The sequence below is a fragment of the Pteropus medius genome, unplaced genomic scaffold, assembly GCF_902729225.1.
Source record: "Pteropus medius unplaced genomic scaffold, Ma_sr-lr_union100, whole genome shotgun sequence".
Lineage (NCBI taxonomy): Eukaryota > Metazoa > Chordata > Mammalia > Chiroptera > Pteropodidae > Pteropus > Pteropus medius.
The window spans coordinates 1407903-1423191 of NW_024344561.1; the positions used below are offsets into that span (position 1 = coordinate 1407903).

The 15289-nt window shown below is 37.1% G+C and overlaps 1 protein-coding gene across 1 annotated transcript; it reads left to right on the forward strand.

Moving 5' to 3' along the window:
• The first annotated feature begins 7014 nt into the window (after nt 1-7014).
• LOC120610905 (olfactory receptor 7D4-like) lies at nt 7015-8059 on the forward strand. The gene has a single exon (XM_039873277.1). The coding sequence runs from the start codon at nt 7121-7123 to the stop codon at nt 8057-8059; it is 939 nt and encodes a 312-aa protein (XP_039729211.1). The 5' UTR covers nt 7015-7120.
• Nucleotides 8060-15289: the final 7230 nt, after the last annotated feature.

Consider the following 15289-nt stretch of genomic DNA (forward strand, 5'->3'; position numbering starts at 1 on the left):
GAAGCCCGCTTGATCGTGGTGCATAATCTTTTTAATATGTTGCTATATTTGGTTTGCTAGTATCTTATTTAGGAGTTTTGTATCTGTGTTCATGAGAGATATTGGTCTGTAGCTTTCTCTTTTTGTGTTATCTTTACCAGGTTTTGGTAGCAGGGTAATACTGGCCTCATAAAATGAATTGGGAAGGATTGCCTCCTCTTTGAATTTTTGGAAGAGTTTGAGGAGAATAGGTATTACATCTTTTTTCAATGTTTGGTAGAATTCACCGGTAAAACCATCTGGTCCTGGACTTTTACTTTTTGGTAGGTTTTTGATGATTGTTTCATTTTCCATAATGCTGATAAGTCTATTTAGATTTTCCAGTTCTTCTTGAGGTATTGTTTGGAGGATCTAGCAGGGGATTGCCCTCACATCCGGTTCTTCTTGATTCAGTCTAGAAAGGTTGTATTTTTCCAAGTACTGGTCCATTTCTTCTAAGTTATTATATTTGGTGTTATATACTTTTTCATAGTATTCTTGTATGATCCTTTATATTTCTGCGATGTCAGTCGTAATTTCCCCTCTTTCATCCCTGATTTTGTTTATTTGTGTCCTTTCTCTTTTTTCTTTAGTGAATCTAGCCAAGGGTTTGTCAATTTTATTAACCTTCTCAAAAAACCAGCTCTTTGTTGCATTTCTATTTTCTATTTTTTTTTTGTTTTCAATTTCATTTATTTCTGCTCTAATTTTGATGATTTCTTTCCTTCTGCTGACTTTAGGCTTCATTTGTTCTTCCTTTTCTAGTATTTTAAGATGAAGCATTAGGTTGTTTATTTGGGCTCGTCCTTGTTTTTGGAGGTAGGCTTGTAGTGATATAAACTTTCCTCTTATGACTGCTTTTGCCATGTCCTGAAAGTTTTGATATTTTGTACTATCATTATCATTCGTTTCTATGTATCTTTTGATCTCTCAGTTATTCTGAGAGATTCTCCCAGTTATTCTTCAGTAGCATGTTGTTTAATCTTCATGTATTTATGGTTCTTCCTGCTTTCTTTTTGCAGTTGATCTCTAGTTTCAAAGCATTATGATGAGAGAATATGGTTGGTATGATTTCAACTCTCTTATATTTGTTGAGGCTATCTCTGTGTCCCAGTATGTGACTGATTCTTGAGAATGTTCCACGTGCACTAGAGAAGAATGTATAAGTAGATGTTTTGAGATGGAAGGCTCTGTAAATGTCAATTATGTCCAGTTGGTCTAATATGTCGTTTAAGGATGTTATTTCCTTATTGATTTTCTATTTGAAGATCTGTCCATATCTGACAGTGGGGTATTTAGATCCCCTACTAAGATAATGTTTTGGTCTGTTTCTCCCTTTAGTTCTGTTAGTCATTGCTTTACATATTTCAGGGCTCCCTGATTGGGAGCATAGATATTAATAAGTGTCATGTCTTCTTGGCACATTATGAAGTATCCTTCAGTATCTTTCTTTACCTTTTTTATTTTGAAGTCTATTTTGTCTGATGTTAGTACTGCTACTTCCACTTTTCTCTGAATGCCATTTGCTTGAAATATCATTTTCCACCCTTTCACTTTGAGTCTATATTTGTCTTTGGAGCTGAGATATGTCTCCTGAAGGTAGCATATGGTTAGGTTTTGTTTTTTGATCCATTCTCCAACTCTGTGCCTTTTTATTTGTGAATTCAGTCCATTTACATTTAGGGTGATTATTGAAATATGAGGTCTTCTTATAGCCATTTTATCTTTTGCTTTCTGGTAGCTTGATGTTTCCATTGCTTTGTTGTCCTTGTGTTTCTGTTTTCTTTGTTTTGGTTAGCTTTTGTGGGTTTTGCCTCTGGTCCTTCTTGTTTAATGTTATATACTTCAGTTCTGAATCTTTGGTGTGTAGTTACCATTATGAATATGAAAAGGATAGTTATATATATATATGTATATATATATATAACTATCTGAGATAACAATGACTAAAAAGGAGAAAATTCAAAGATCCAAAGGGGAATAGAGATAAGGCACATGCAGAAAAATAATGAAAGAGAAATACAAGAAATAGCTGATATCATCAGGAGAGGAAACATAAGAGTAATGGGCATTACTCTTATGTTTTTCCATTTTCTTCTGCATGTGCCTTATCTCTATTCCCCTTTGGATCTTTGAAGTTTTCCCCTTTTTAGTCATTGTTATCTCAGTTTGTCCCTATGTATGCTGAACATTCATTACTATCTTAACAATTCACTTCTTATTATTTAAGCTATAATGCCCTGTTCTTAGTAAAGGTTGCACTCCTTTGCTTCTATTTGCCTGATAGTCACCTTACTCCTAATTATGTATTTTTTTTTGTTGTTGTTATTTTATTTCAGGTGAGGTGACCTCTTTCAGTATTTCCTGTAGTGCAGGTCTCGTAGTGAAGAATTCTCTCAATTTTTATATGTCTGGAAAAGTCTTAATTTCTCCTTCATATCTAAAGGAGAGCTTAGCTGGATACATTATTCTAGGCTGGTAGTTCCTTTCACTTAATAGTTTAAATATTTGATTCCATTCCTTTCTGGCTTGTGAGGTTTGCGCTGAGAAGTCTGAGTATAATCTAATAGGTTTACCTTTATATGTTACCATTTTTTTTTCTCACAGGCTGCCTTGAGAATTCTGTCGTTGTCACTGATTTTTGATAACTTTAATGCAATGTGTGTTGGTGAAGGCAATTTTGGGTTGAGATAATTGGGTGTTCTGTTGACTTCTTGAATTCCAAGCTCCAGCTCATTCCTTAGATTTGGGAAATTCTCATCAACTATTGGTCTGAAAATGCTTTCTAGTCCCTACTCCTTTTCCTCGCCTTCAATAATGCCCATTACTCTTATGTTTCCTCTCCTGATGGTATCAGCTAGTTCTTGTATTTCTTTTTCATTATTTTTCATTCTTCGTTTTTTCCCTTCTTCCTTCTGATGCATTTCTAGATTTCTGTCTTCGATACCACTGATCCTTTCCTCCATTTGGTCAACTCTATTTCCGAAACTTGCTATTTCATTTTTCAACTCTTGCAGTGTGTTCTTTATCTCCACCAGTTCTATTTGGTTCTTTTTGAGGGTTTCAATCTTGCTCTGCTCATCTAGTTGTTTTTTCAATTCCTGAAATGGTTGATATGATCTGTTTTCGATCTCATTGAGTTTTTTCAGAAGTATCATCCTGAATTCTCTGTCATTTAAGTCACATATTTCTATGCCTGTAAGCTTATTTTCTGGAGATTTTTCTTTCTTTATGAAATGTCTTGTCACCTTGGTTGTTCATGGATTATTTCTCCACCTGGGGATTAATGGAAGTGTATTATGCTGTTTTCCAGAAAGAAGGTTTATTATATAAAGGTCTGACTGTAGTCTGTTGCAAAGGAGGCACTTTTCTTTTGGTGTCCAGTAGGTGGTGTCTAAACCTCTTAAATCCCTGATTTATATAATGCCTTATAATACCTGTGGTAGCCCTTATGTGCAGATCCCACATTCAGACGTGCTGGTGTGCAATGTGGGTGTTTTCTGTTGAGTTTTAGACGTTCAATTTATTGTTGTTTCAAGGGGAGAGATTTGGGGATGTCTCTCACTCCGCCATGTTTTCTGTTGAAATGTGGCTCATAGCACTGGTCGCATGCTGGGAATTGAAATGTAGCTTACAGGGCTGGCCACTTTTGCTGCAATTGGAAAGGCCACTCACAACAATGGCCACCCAGCTGTGAATACTTGGTCTTGAAACACTCGGAGCTGAGCTTGGCAGCAAGACAATAACAGTGCCCTAGGCAGTCTGCAGGTCGAGTGAGGCAGGGTCTCAGAGAGACAGTGGTAGTCAGATCAATACATCCTCAGTCTTGCTGTAAATTTGGTAACTGTTGTGAGTTCCCGCATAAGACCCAGGTCATAGCAAGACCAGCTGCTGTCTGAGACTGACCCACAGGCCCTAGATATCTACCCAAGTTCATAATGGCAGCAGTGATCTGCCTATCCCTACAGATGAAGTGCAGCTCACAGCACTGTTTGTCCGCTAGGAATTGAAATGTAGCTTACAGGGCTGACCGCTTTTGCTGTGATTGGAAAGGCCACTCACAACGATGGCCACCCAGCTGTGAACATTTGGTCCTGAATCACTCAGAGCTGAGCTTGTCAGCAAGCCAATAATACTTGCCCCGAGCAGTCTGCAGGTTGAGTGGGGCATGGTCTCAGAGAGACAGTGGCTGGAAATGTGGTAACTGTTGTAAGTTCCCGCAGATGACCCAAATCACAGCAAGACCCACTGCTGTCTGGGACTGGCCCACAAGTCCCTGGTATCTGCCCAAGATCATGTTGGTAGCAATGATCTGCCTGACCTTATCTCTGAAATGGGGCTCACAGAGATGGCTGCTGTTGCTGGGATTAGAAATGCTGCTCACAACAATGGTCGCCTCACTGTGAATACTTCACTCTGAATTACTCAGCTCAGGGCTTGGCAGCCAACTATGAACAATTGCTCCCGGCAGTCTGTGGGTTAAGCAGGGCGGGCTGATGGCCTCAGACAAGGTGGGCTGATGGCCTCCTAATGGCTCTGTGGGAGGGGTCTGCACAATCAAGTTGGCTGGTCTGTAGGGGGGCTGGACTAAGGCACAATGGTGGCTGCCTTTCCAGCCTTCTTTCTGACTCCAGGTAATGGAGACTTTTTCAGAATGAATCCCGCACAAGCCTCAGACCCACCGCCAATGTCCCCGGTGAGTGTCCGCGGGTCAGAAAACCTTTGCGTGGGTCCTTCAAAGGGACCATCTAGGGGCTCAGTTGCCTTCCATTGCACCCAGATGGCCAGAATCCCCTCTGGTTTCTACAGTCAGAATTATTGGAATCTCCTCTTCCCTGGGCTGGGAGCCCCCAGATGTGACCAGGACCGCCCCCCCCTTCAAGAGAGCCTCTGCAGCCTTGCTCTTCCTCCTGGTGATTCTCCACCGCCCACGGGTGTGTGTCCAGCCTGATTCAGGACTTTGCCCCTCCTACCAGCTTCGATGTGGCTCCTTTATATTATTAGATGTAGGTGTTATATCAGCTGGTCAGGTGATTCTCCATATTGATTATTTTATAATTTGGTTGTAATTTCAATGCGGTCCTGGGAAGAGACGAATCCTTCTTTTACATAATCTGCCATCTTCCCCTTCTCCTCAGAAGGCATTTATTTTTTAAAATCACACAAAGAAACAAGTAAGCAGAGAATTAGGTACCAGTTTGAGCCAGTCACTCGCACCTGTGCAATGAAGGCTCCAACAACCTTCAACTCACCTGAGCCTCATTATCCCAATACTTTTTTGACAATTACTGTGCTGATTTTTAATATGTGTCTTTCCTCAAGAGCTCATGCACATGAACATATACTCTCATACGAGCTTTGTATTTTATTTTAATGGTTTTGTGATTTTTGTTTCTCCCTCTTATCTATGTAGTCCACATGCTTTTCCCACTCCTTGAAAGAATCTGCCTGGCAGGCAGTATCTGGAAGAGGAGCCATAGAGATTTTCATTAATTAGAAGTGCTGCATGGCAGTCAAAGAAGTAACAGATCTGTTGTGTTAATAATGATCAGAAACCCATCTTTGATGGCTTTTCCAGTTTAAGAAGAATATTGATCAATGAGAGCCATGCAAGACAGATTTGTTATGTTAAGAACAGAAGCTCACATTTATCAAGTGTCCACTGTATGTCACAAGAACCACACTAGAAAATTACATGCATCATCTCATTTAAATAACTCATTAGTCTTACAATGTAGAAAATAACCATTCTCATTATTGAGGGCAAGTATCTGCAGCTAAGAGAGATTAAAAGACTTTGTCAAGATTACACAGATAAGAAATTGGTGAACCATTTTATTCTAAGGAGTCTCACTCAAGATCCCATTTTCTGAATCTCAAGTCTATACTGCACTTTGGGAGACTTATATGTCAAAGATCATTGTAATTAAGAAAGTAGGTTAGTAATAATAATAATAGCTATAACTTATAGAAATCCTACTGTGCACAAAGGCATTTTTTAAAAATTAAGTTTGTTGGGGTATCATTGGTGAATACAATTATATAATTTTCAGGTGTAGATTATAATTTGACATCTGTATATTCTTTTGTGTTTACCACTCAAAGTCCAGTTTTCTTCAGCTACCACATATTTGACCCCCTTAACCTAACTACCTCCCAATGCCCTCACTAGTAACCACTAGTGTATAGTCCTCTGGTAACCACTAGTCTACAGTCCATGTCCATGAGTCTCTGTTTGTCCTGCTCATTTGTTGCTTTTAGGTTTGTATCCCACATATAAGTGATATGTGATTTTCAACTTTTTCTGTCTTGCTTATTTCACTTAGCATGATTATCTCAAGGTCCATCTATGTTTTGAAATGGCTGCATTTCATCTCTTCTTATGGCTGAGTAATATTCCATTGTATATATGTACCACAGCTTCTTTAGCCAATCATCTATCGTAGGACACTTTGGTTGCTTCCATGTCCTGGCCACTGTGAATAATGCTGCTATGAACATCAGTGTGCAAATATCTTTTTGGATATGGGTTTTCAAGTCTTTGGAGTAAATACCCAGTAGAGGGATTGCTGGATCATATGGTAGATCAATTAGTTTACAAAAGCATTTTTAATTTTCCCAAAGAAGGTAATAGCAGTTACCATGTTTTTAGAAATAAAATAAGGCACTTGAGAGTTGACTGTCACATCAATGGGAAACATCAGATCATAGAATTAAGGTTGTTTGAGCTGAGAATCCAGGAAGTAATATCAACTATAGAGCTATTTGAATGAAGGAAGTGTAGAGATTATCCAATAAAAGACATTAAATGTCTTCAATTATTTTGGAAGGTTCATATCATAGAAGAAATTGATTTAAGTAGAATTAGAACTAGTGAGTAGGAGACCAAAAGGGATTTCTAATAAATTTAAAACAGGCTAATTACATTAAACATGAAAATAGCTATCATTTGTCTGAGTGAATCACTGTCATTGAAAGTACTAACTGAGGGTGAAGGATGACCTGCAAAGCTGGAGTGAGAAGGTGATAACTAGGTGATGTGCCAGTTGGCAGTTCACTAAAAATCGCTTTTGTCACTTTCTTGAGCAAACACACCAGCTACATGGAAGCCGGAAACCACACAGAAGTATCAGAATTCCTCCTCCTGGGTCTCTCAGATGATCCTGAACTGCAGCCTCTCCTTTTTGGAGTGTTACTGTCTATGTACCTGGTCACCGTGCTTGGGAATCTTCTCATCATCCTGGTCATCATCTCTGACTCCCACCTCCACACCCCCATGTACTTCTTCCTGTCCAACCTGTCCTTTGTTGACATCTGTTTCACCTCCACCACTGTCCCAAAGATGCTGGTGAACATCCAGACACAGAGCAAAACCATCTCCTACATCGGATGCCTCATTCAGCTATATTTTTTTATGATTTTTGCTGGAATGGATGGTTTCCTTCTGACTGTGATGGCCTATGACCGATTTGTAGCCATCTGTCACCCCCTGCACTACACGGTCATCATGAACCCACGCCTGTGTGGCCTTCTGGTTCTGTTGTCTTGGTCTATCATATTCTGGGTCTCTTTGCTTCATATTCTACTGATGAGGCAGCTGACTTTTTGTGTAGGCACTGAAATTCCACACTTCTTCTGTGAAATTACTCAGATTCTCAAAGTGGCTTGCTCTGACACCCTCATCAATAACATCTTCTTATATGTGACCACTGCCCTACTTGGTGTGTTTCCTCTTGCTGGAATCCTCTTCTCTTACTCTCAGATTGTCTCCTCCTTAATGAGAATGTCCTCTGCAGGGAGAAAACGTAAAGCATTTGCCACCTGTGGGTCTCATCTCTCCGTGGTCTCCTTGTACTATGGGACTAGCCTGGGGGTCTATCTCAGTTCTGCTGTGACCCATTCTTCCCTAAGAAACTCAGTTGCCTCAGTGATGTACACAGTGGTCACCCCCATGTTGAACCCCTTCATTTATAGCTTGAGGAACAAGGATGTGAAGGGGGCCTTGGGAAAGCTCCTTAGCCAAGGAGCCCCTTGTCTGTGATGGGTCACTCACTTTAGAACTAAGTGAAGATTGTAGTCTCTAAAGTTTTGATTTTGTGCCACTTTCCAGAATGTCTTTACAGGATGAAAACTCTGTTCACTCTTTGTGGGAGCTAACATAATGTAAGTTTTATTAGAGGTATTTTCTTCTCTGTGTTATATCTCCTCTGTCCAACCCATGTTCCATGCTCCTTGCTCCTTATAATAAAGTAATTACACATGAATCCTTGGCTCAGTGTCTTCTTCAGGGGAACCAAAACTAAGGTTATAAAGATTGTGAAGGTTATCAAACAATATCGCAGATGGAACTAAGGACTTTTGGGAGAGGGGAAAGAAAGAAGAACCAGGTAGTAGGTGTATATATAGTAAGATCTTCAAATTACTGAAAAACCATAATTTGTTATTGAGGAAAAATATACTCGATGTGGATTCAATTCACTTTGATTCTATTGAGTTTAATCCAATGTGTATTTATTGCTCACTGTATACAAATTGAAGAGAGAACCAAAAATAGAAGCATGATTGCAACAGAGTGGTATTACAAATTTGTATGTAACAAAGACCGCTGAAAACAAAGGTAAATGTTTTCTCTTCACCTTGAGTTAATTACAGAGAAAACTTTAAAATTTTTATTTCACAGATTTATTGAGGTATAACTCAGATACTCTGCCATTTACCCATTGAAAGTTAAATTCAGTAATTCAATTAAATTTATAGAGTCATGCAAACATCACCACAATTCAGTTTTTGAACATTTCAATCATCACGCACAGTTCCCTTGTGCTCATTTGCCTTTAATGTCCGCTCCCACCTCGGGCAACCACTTATCTGCTTTTTGTCTTTATAAATTGGCCTTTTCTAGATGTATCAGTGGAATCATACAGTATTATACCTTTTGTATCTGGCATAATCTTTTGTATTTTAGCATAATGATCTTTTAGAGTTATTCATGTAGAAAACATATATTAGTATATTTTGTCCCCTATAATTGCAGAATAATATTCAAATGTATGAATACTATATGGTTGTACCATATGTTTTTTAATCTATTTACCAGCTGATAGCTATTTGGATATTCCAGTCTGGGGTTATTATGACTGATGCTATTATTAACATTTGTATACATGTCTCTGTGTTGACCTATGTTTTCATTTCATTGGGGTGATAAGTTGAAGTGTAATTACTGGGTCATATAATAAATTTGTTTAAACTTTAAGAAACTGCCAGACTGAGAAAAGGACACACAAAGACATAGAGAACAAGGCCATGTAAAGACCAAGGGGGAGACTGGAGTGATGCAGCCATAAGCCAAAAAAGGTCAAGAACTGCCCATATCCACCAGAAGCTGGAAGAAGGGGGTGGAGCAGATCCTCTTTCAAAGCCAACCCTGCTGACACCCTGATTTCAGACTTCTTGTCTCCTAAATTGTGAGAGAATAAAAGAAAAAAGAAAAGAAACTCATCAAGCTGTTTTTTAAAGTGGCTGTACCTATTACATTCCCACCAGTAATGAATGGAAGTTCCAGGTTCCCATATCTCCACCAACATTTGGAATTAAGGGACAACTTCTAATGGGAGAATATACTTGAGCATTAAGTAACAAACAGTCAGTAGAAATTTAACTGGAGAATGGGTTTGGGTAGAAAGTAAAGAGGATAGGAGAGTGGGAACTAGAGGAAGACAGAACCATATGTACATAAGCAGGGAGATATTCAATGGGAAGGCATTTCAGGAGAATATTTGGAATTATGACTAATTTATTAGAAATAAGCCTAGATATGTAGATGGAGGACAGACTATTGTCTACTTTGACATAGTGAGGATTTTAAATGCAATTGATCACCAGGGCCATGCCATAACCACAGGTATAATATGAAAAATTTAAGATTGCTGCGAATGGGAGAAATTGGAGGCAGAGGGCACAGTTAGGTGGCTGTTGAAGTAGTCCAGGGGAAGAGATAATGGGACTTGACTACTCAGTGGCAATAAGACAGAGAGATTTGAGTAGAGAGGTTTATTCATTTCCTATTGCTGCTATAACAAATTACCATAACTCTAGTGGCTTAAAATGACACAAATTTATTACCTTACAACTCCGGAGGTCAGAAGTCTAACATGTATCAGCAGGGCTACTTTTTTCTGGAATCTCTAGAGGAGAATCTGTTTCTTTGCCTTTCGCAAATTCTAAAGGCCCCCTGCATTCTTTAGCTTATGGTGCCTTCCTCAAAGTCACCTTCTTCAGAGTCAACAGTATAACATCTTCAAATCTCTCTCTAGCCCTCCTTACTTAACTCTATTATAAGGACCCTTGTAATTACATTGAGTCCACCCAGATAATTCAGGATAACCTCATCTGAAGATCCTTGATTTAATTACACCTTCAAAGATCCTTTACCATCTAAAGTACACATTCACATATTCTGGAAAATGGTACACAAACGTCTTGGGAGGTTATTTTTCAGCTCAGCATGGGAGATGTGTGTGAGTTAGAATTTAGGGGAAAGGGAAGGAGAACAATTAATAGAAGGAAGGCATTTTTATTGGTGCAGATAAGCTAATGTAGTGACATGAATTCCAAACAATGTTTTTAATTTTCAAGCTGAGTTCCGTAGTCATATCTGCTTTCTTGTTATCTCCGAAAATAATTTTTTAGAACACAGTGTTGCTTTAGGCTCTGTCCGAAGGTTATTTTAGCCCCGTTTTAACATTCAGAGGTTTGATGCATAAGACGTGTAAGGCAGTTCCTCTAGGATGGCAGCTCTGACTCCATTTTAAAGTGGCTCCATTTATGTTTTACATCACTAAAGACTGCATGAGTGGAATCTGGAAGACATTCATGAAGTTCATCCTTCAACTGGCTGTTGAAGAAGTAACCCATGGATATCAACCACAACTTCAAGACCAATTACTGATACAAAAGCTGCAGTAGTTTTATGTTTTCTCTTTGTTTATTATATGTATATTCTTGTTTACATGCATATGTTTATATAACTACGATTCGATTCTATCTCCTTCCTGTTTTTATTCTATATACAAGTTCTTAGAAGTTAACATTGCAATTTAGTCTTTAGAAAACAGAATATCCAGTTAGACTGTGACAAAATTTGAGGGATTAAATTTTTTCACTATGTCTTAATCAATCATTCAAGCACTAAGTGCAAAATGTCCTCTAGTAAATCAACAGATGAAGGAATAACCATTTAGTAATTAAAATTCTCTTAATTTTACCTTCTATAAAAGTCTCGAATAATTTCATTTATTTTCTTTTCCTAATAATAATTAAATTATATGTTACCATCATGTTTTAAAACTTATTCATCATGAGCTTCTGTGCTGAGTCCATGCATTCATTCTCACATTTCCTGAAGAGCATTCTCAAACTAGGAGTTTAGATATTGTACTTAAGTAGATTAAAATTATTCCCTTGCTTGAAATATTTCATAAGTTTCCCATGACCTTAGAATATAGTCCAGAGTATATAATTCCTCTGGTTCTGCTCCTACTGTCCAAATTACCTCTCACCACTTTCTGGTTCTGCTCTGCTTCAGCCAACTCTTTCCTCAGCTTAAGAAATACATTAAGCTCTCAACTGCTCTGGTATTTTGCTCACAAAGTTCCCTTCATCTGAAATGTTCTCATTCACTCTACACTTGCCCTAGCTCAACAACCTGACTAGCTAAATCATATCCATGCTTTCATTTTCAACTTACATATCAACCCCTCTAAATACATCTCCCCTTCTCCCATCCTCCGCCGGCCATATTAAGCCATTATTATGTCCAGGTAGCAATCTTCCTAGCAGTCATTTAAAATATGGCTTCCTAAATAGACTGTAAGGCTCATAATGGAAGTACTATCTCTGCTTTGATGGCCATTGTTGCCCTCTCCCTGGCACATAGCCTAGCTCATTAAAGTAACTCAAAGATCATCTGTGGATTGTCAAAAAATTGCCATTCTCCACAAAAATGTTACAGTACAGCCATGCACAAATTGAAGTCACACGAGATAGAACTACAATATAAAAAGCAAACAGGATACATGTGCATATTTTTACTCAGGAAGGAAGTGACTGAATGGTCTTTTAAAAACAAGTGTCTTGCAAGTTCAACCTAAAATGTGTTCCTTATGTTTTTCCAGAATAATTTTGAAACATATTTTGAAGTTAATTCAGAAACTACCAAATGGCACAAGATCTATGGAAGAAATTTATATATCCAGAAAAATTAATTACGTATTTGCCTTTAGACCTAGAATACCAACCTAAAAATCTTGCTCTGAAAATGCACCTCTGCAACTATGAAACAATATATAGAGATCGCTGCTACTTACTGAGGGATGCTAGAAAAATTGTTAGAAAGATTGCTGGGGAACAAGATATTCTGAGTGTCAGAACATCATCCCACATGTGAAAAAGAAAAAGTTTATCTTTAAAAGAAAGGGCTCTGTGATCCCTACCTTAGGTAATCAAACATAGAATCACTAATAGAAGGATGATATAAATCTGTACCTTCCTGATGAAATGCAATTTTTACCTACAAAGTAGTTTGTAAATAATCTTTTGAAGCCTCTAGACTAAGAGTTGGCAAAGTATGATGTACAGGCATGTTTTCATAAATAAAATTTTATGGGAAAATAGCCATAACCATTTTCTTACTAAGATCTATGACTCTTTTCCCCATACAAAGGTAGAACTAACTAATTCGAGACTTTACAGCCTGCACAGCATAAAGTACTTCCTATTTGGCCCTTTTCACAAAGGAAAGTTCACCAACTGCTGTTCGGGACCCACTGGCCAGTTGACAGGAAATACAAGAAATGAAGTAAACTTTTCAACACACTATAAAAATAAAATCAGAAATATCAAAATGTTCAAATTAATAACCTGCATTTACACCTCAAGAAACTATTAAAGGAAAAACAAATGAAGTCCAAAGATAGTGGAAGGAAGGAAATAACATCAGAATGGAAATAAATGAAAGACTAAAAAGACAATAGCAAAGATCAACAAAATAGCTATTTTCTTGAAAAAATAAACAAAAAATAAACAAAGCTTTAGCTAGAGTTACCAAGAAAAAAAGAGGACTCAAATAAAATTAAATATGAAAAGAGATCTTACAACCATTACCACAGAAATAAAAAGGATCATAAGAGACAACTAAATCAGTTGTTTTCTACACACTAGTAACAAACTACCAGAAAGAAAAATTAAGAAAACAATTCCGCTTTTAATTGCATTCGAAAAAATAAAATACTGAGGAATAAATTTAGCCAAGTAGGTGTAAGACCTATACACTGAAAACTTTAAGAAACTGATGAAAGAAATTAAGAAAACACAAATAAATAGAAAGATATTTTGTGCTCATGGATTGAAAGAATTATTGTTAAAATATCCCTACTACCCATGTCAATATAAAGATTCAATCAATCCCTATCAAAATTCCAGTGGAATTTTCACAGAAATTGAACAAAAAAATCCAAAAATTTGTATGGAACCACGAAAGACTGCGAATAACCAAAACAATTTTGGAAAAAACAAAGCTTGGGGAATCATCCTGTCTAATTTAAATCACAAACCTATAGTAATCAAAGCAACATGGTATTCACACACTTCCACCTAACACATAGATCAATGGAATTTAAGAAAGATTCTGGAAATAAACCCTCACAACTATGGTCAATTAATTTATAACAATGGAGCCAAGAATGTACAATGGGGGCAAGGACATCTTTTCAACAAATGGTGTTGGGGAAACTGGACAGCAACATGCAAAAGAATAAAACTGGACCATTATCTTATACACACAAAAATTAACTCAAAATAGATTAAAGTTGAATTTAAGACCTGAAGTCATAAAATTCCAAGGAAGAAAACACAGGTAGTAAGCTCTTTGACATTTGTCTTGGAGATGATTTTTTGGATTTGACACCAAAAACAAAGGTGACCAGATAATAATAATAATAATAATAATAATAATAATAATAATAATAAAGTGGGACTATAGCAAACTAAAAAACTTCTAACAGTGAAGGACACCATCAACAAAACGAAAAGATAACCTACAGCATGAGAGAACATTTTTGTAAACCATATATCTGATAAGAGGTTAATATCCACAATATATAAAGAACTTATATAATTCAATAGCAAAAAAACCCAAATTGGTTAAAAAAATGAGCAATGTTCTGAATAGACATTTTTTTCAACTAAAATATACAGATGGCTAACAGGCATATGAAAAGGTGCTCGACATTTCTACTTGTAAGAGAAATGCAGATCAAAACTAAAATAAGCTATCACTTCATACCTGTTAGGATGGCTGGTATCAGAGACAAGAAATAACAAGTGTTGGGAAGGATGTAGAGGAAAGGTATCTTCCTGCACTGTTAGTGGGGATGTAAAATGGTGCAATCACTATGAAAAACAGAATGAAGTTTCCTCAAAAAATTAAATAGAACTATTGTATTTCTAACCACTTCACTTTTGGGCATTTATCTGAAGAAAACAAAATCACTAACTTGAAAAGATATGCGCCTCCATTCATTGCAGCATTATTTATAATAGCCAAGATATGGAAGCAACCTAAGTGCCCACAGATAAATGGATAAAGAAAATGTTACACACTTGCGCGCGCGCGCGCACACACACACACACTGGTATATTATTCAGCCATAAAAAAGAAGGAAATCTTGCCATTCGTAATAACATGAATGGACCTTGAGGGTATTATGCTAAGTAAAGTCAGAGAAAGAAAAATACCATATGATCTTACTTACACCTGAAACCTGAAACCAACCAACCAACTAGAGCACATGAATATAGGGAAAAGATTAGTGGCTGTCAGAGGCCAGAGGTGGGGTGGGAGAAATGTGTGAAGGTAGTCAAAATGTACAAACTTCCAGTTATAAAATAAGTCCTGGGGATGTAATGGTGACTATCGTAAATAATACTGTGTTGAATATTGAAGGTTGCTAAGAGAGTAGATCTTAAATGTTCTCATCAAATTTCCAGCTATGTATGGTAATAAATGTTAACTAGACTTACTGTGATGATCATTTCAGAATATATACAAATACCAAATGATGTTGTACACCTGAAATTAATAGAATGCTATATGGCAATTATACCTCAATGAAAAAGAAAAAATAATGTGCATTTCTAAAAATGTGTGACACCAAAAAAAAAAAAAATCAATATAAAGGAGAAACAATAGCCAGTGCTTTAGATTGAGAGA

Bases quoted from the DNA above. Each gene is read 5' to 3' on its own strand.
- LOC120610905 (XM_039873277.1), top strand. From the start codon at position 7,121: ATGGAAGCCGGAAACCACACAGAAGTATCAGAATTCCTCCTCCTGGGT.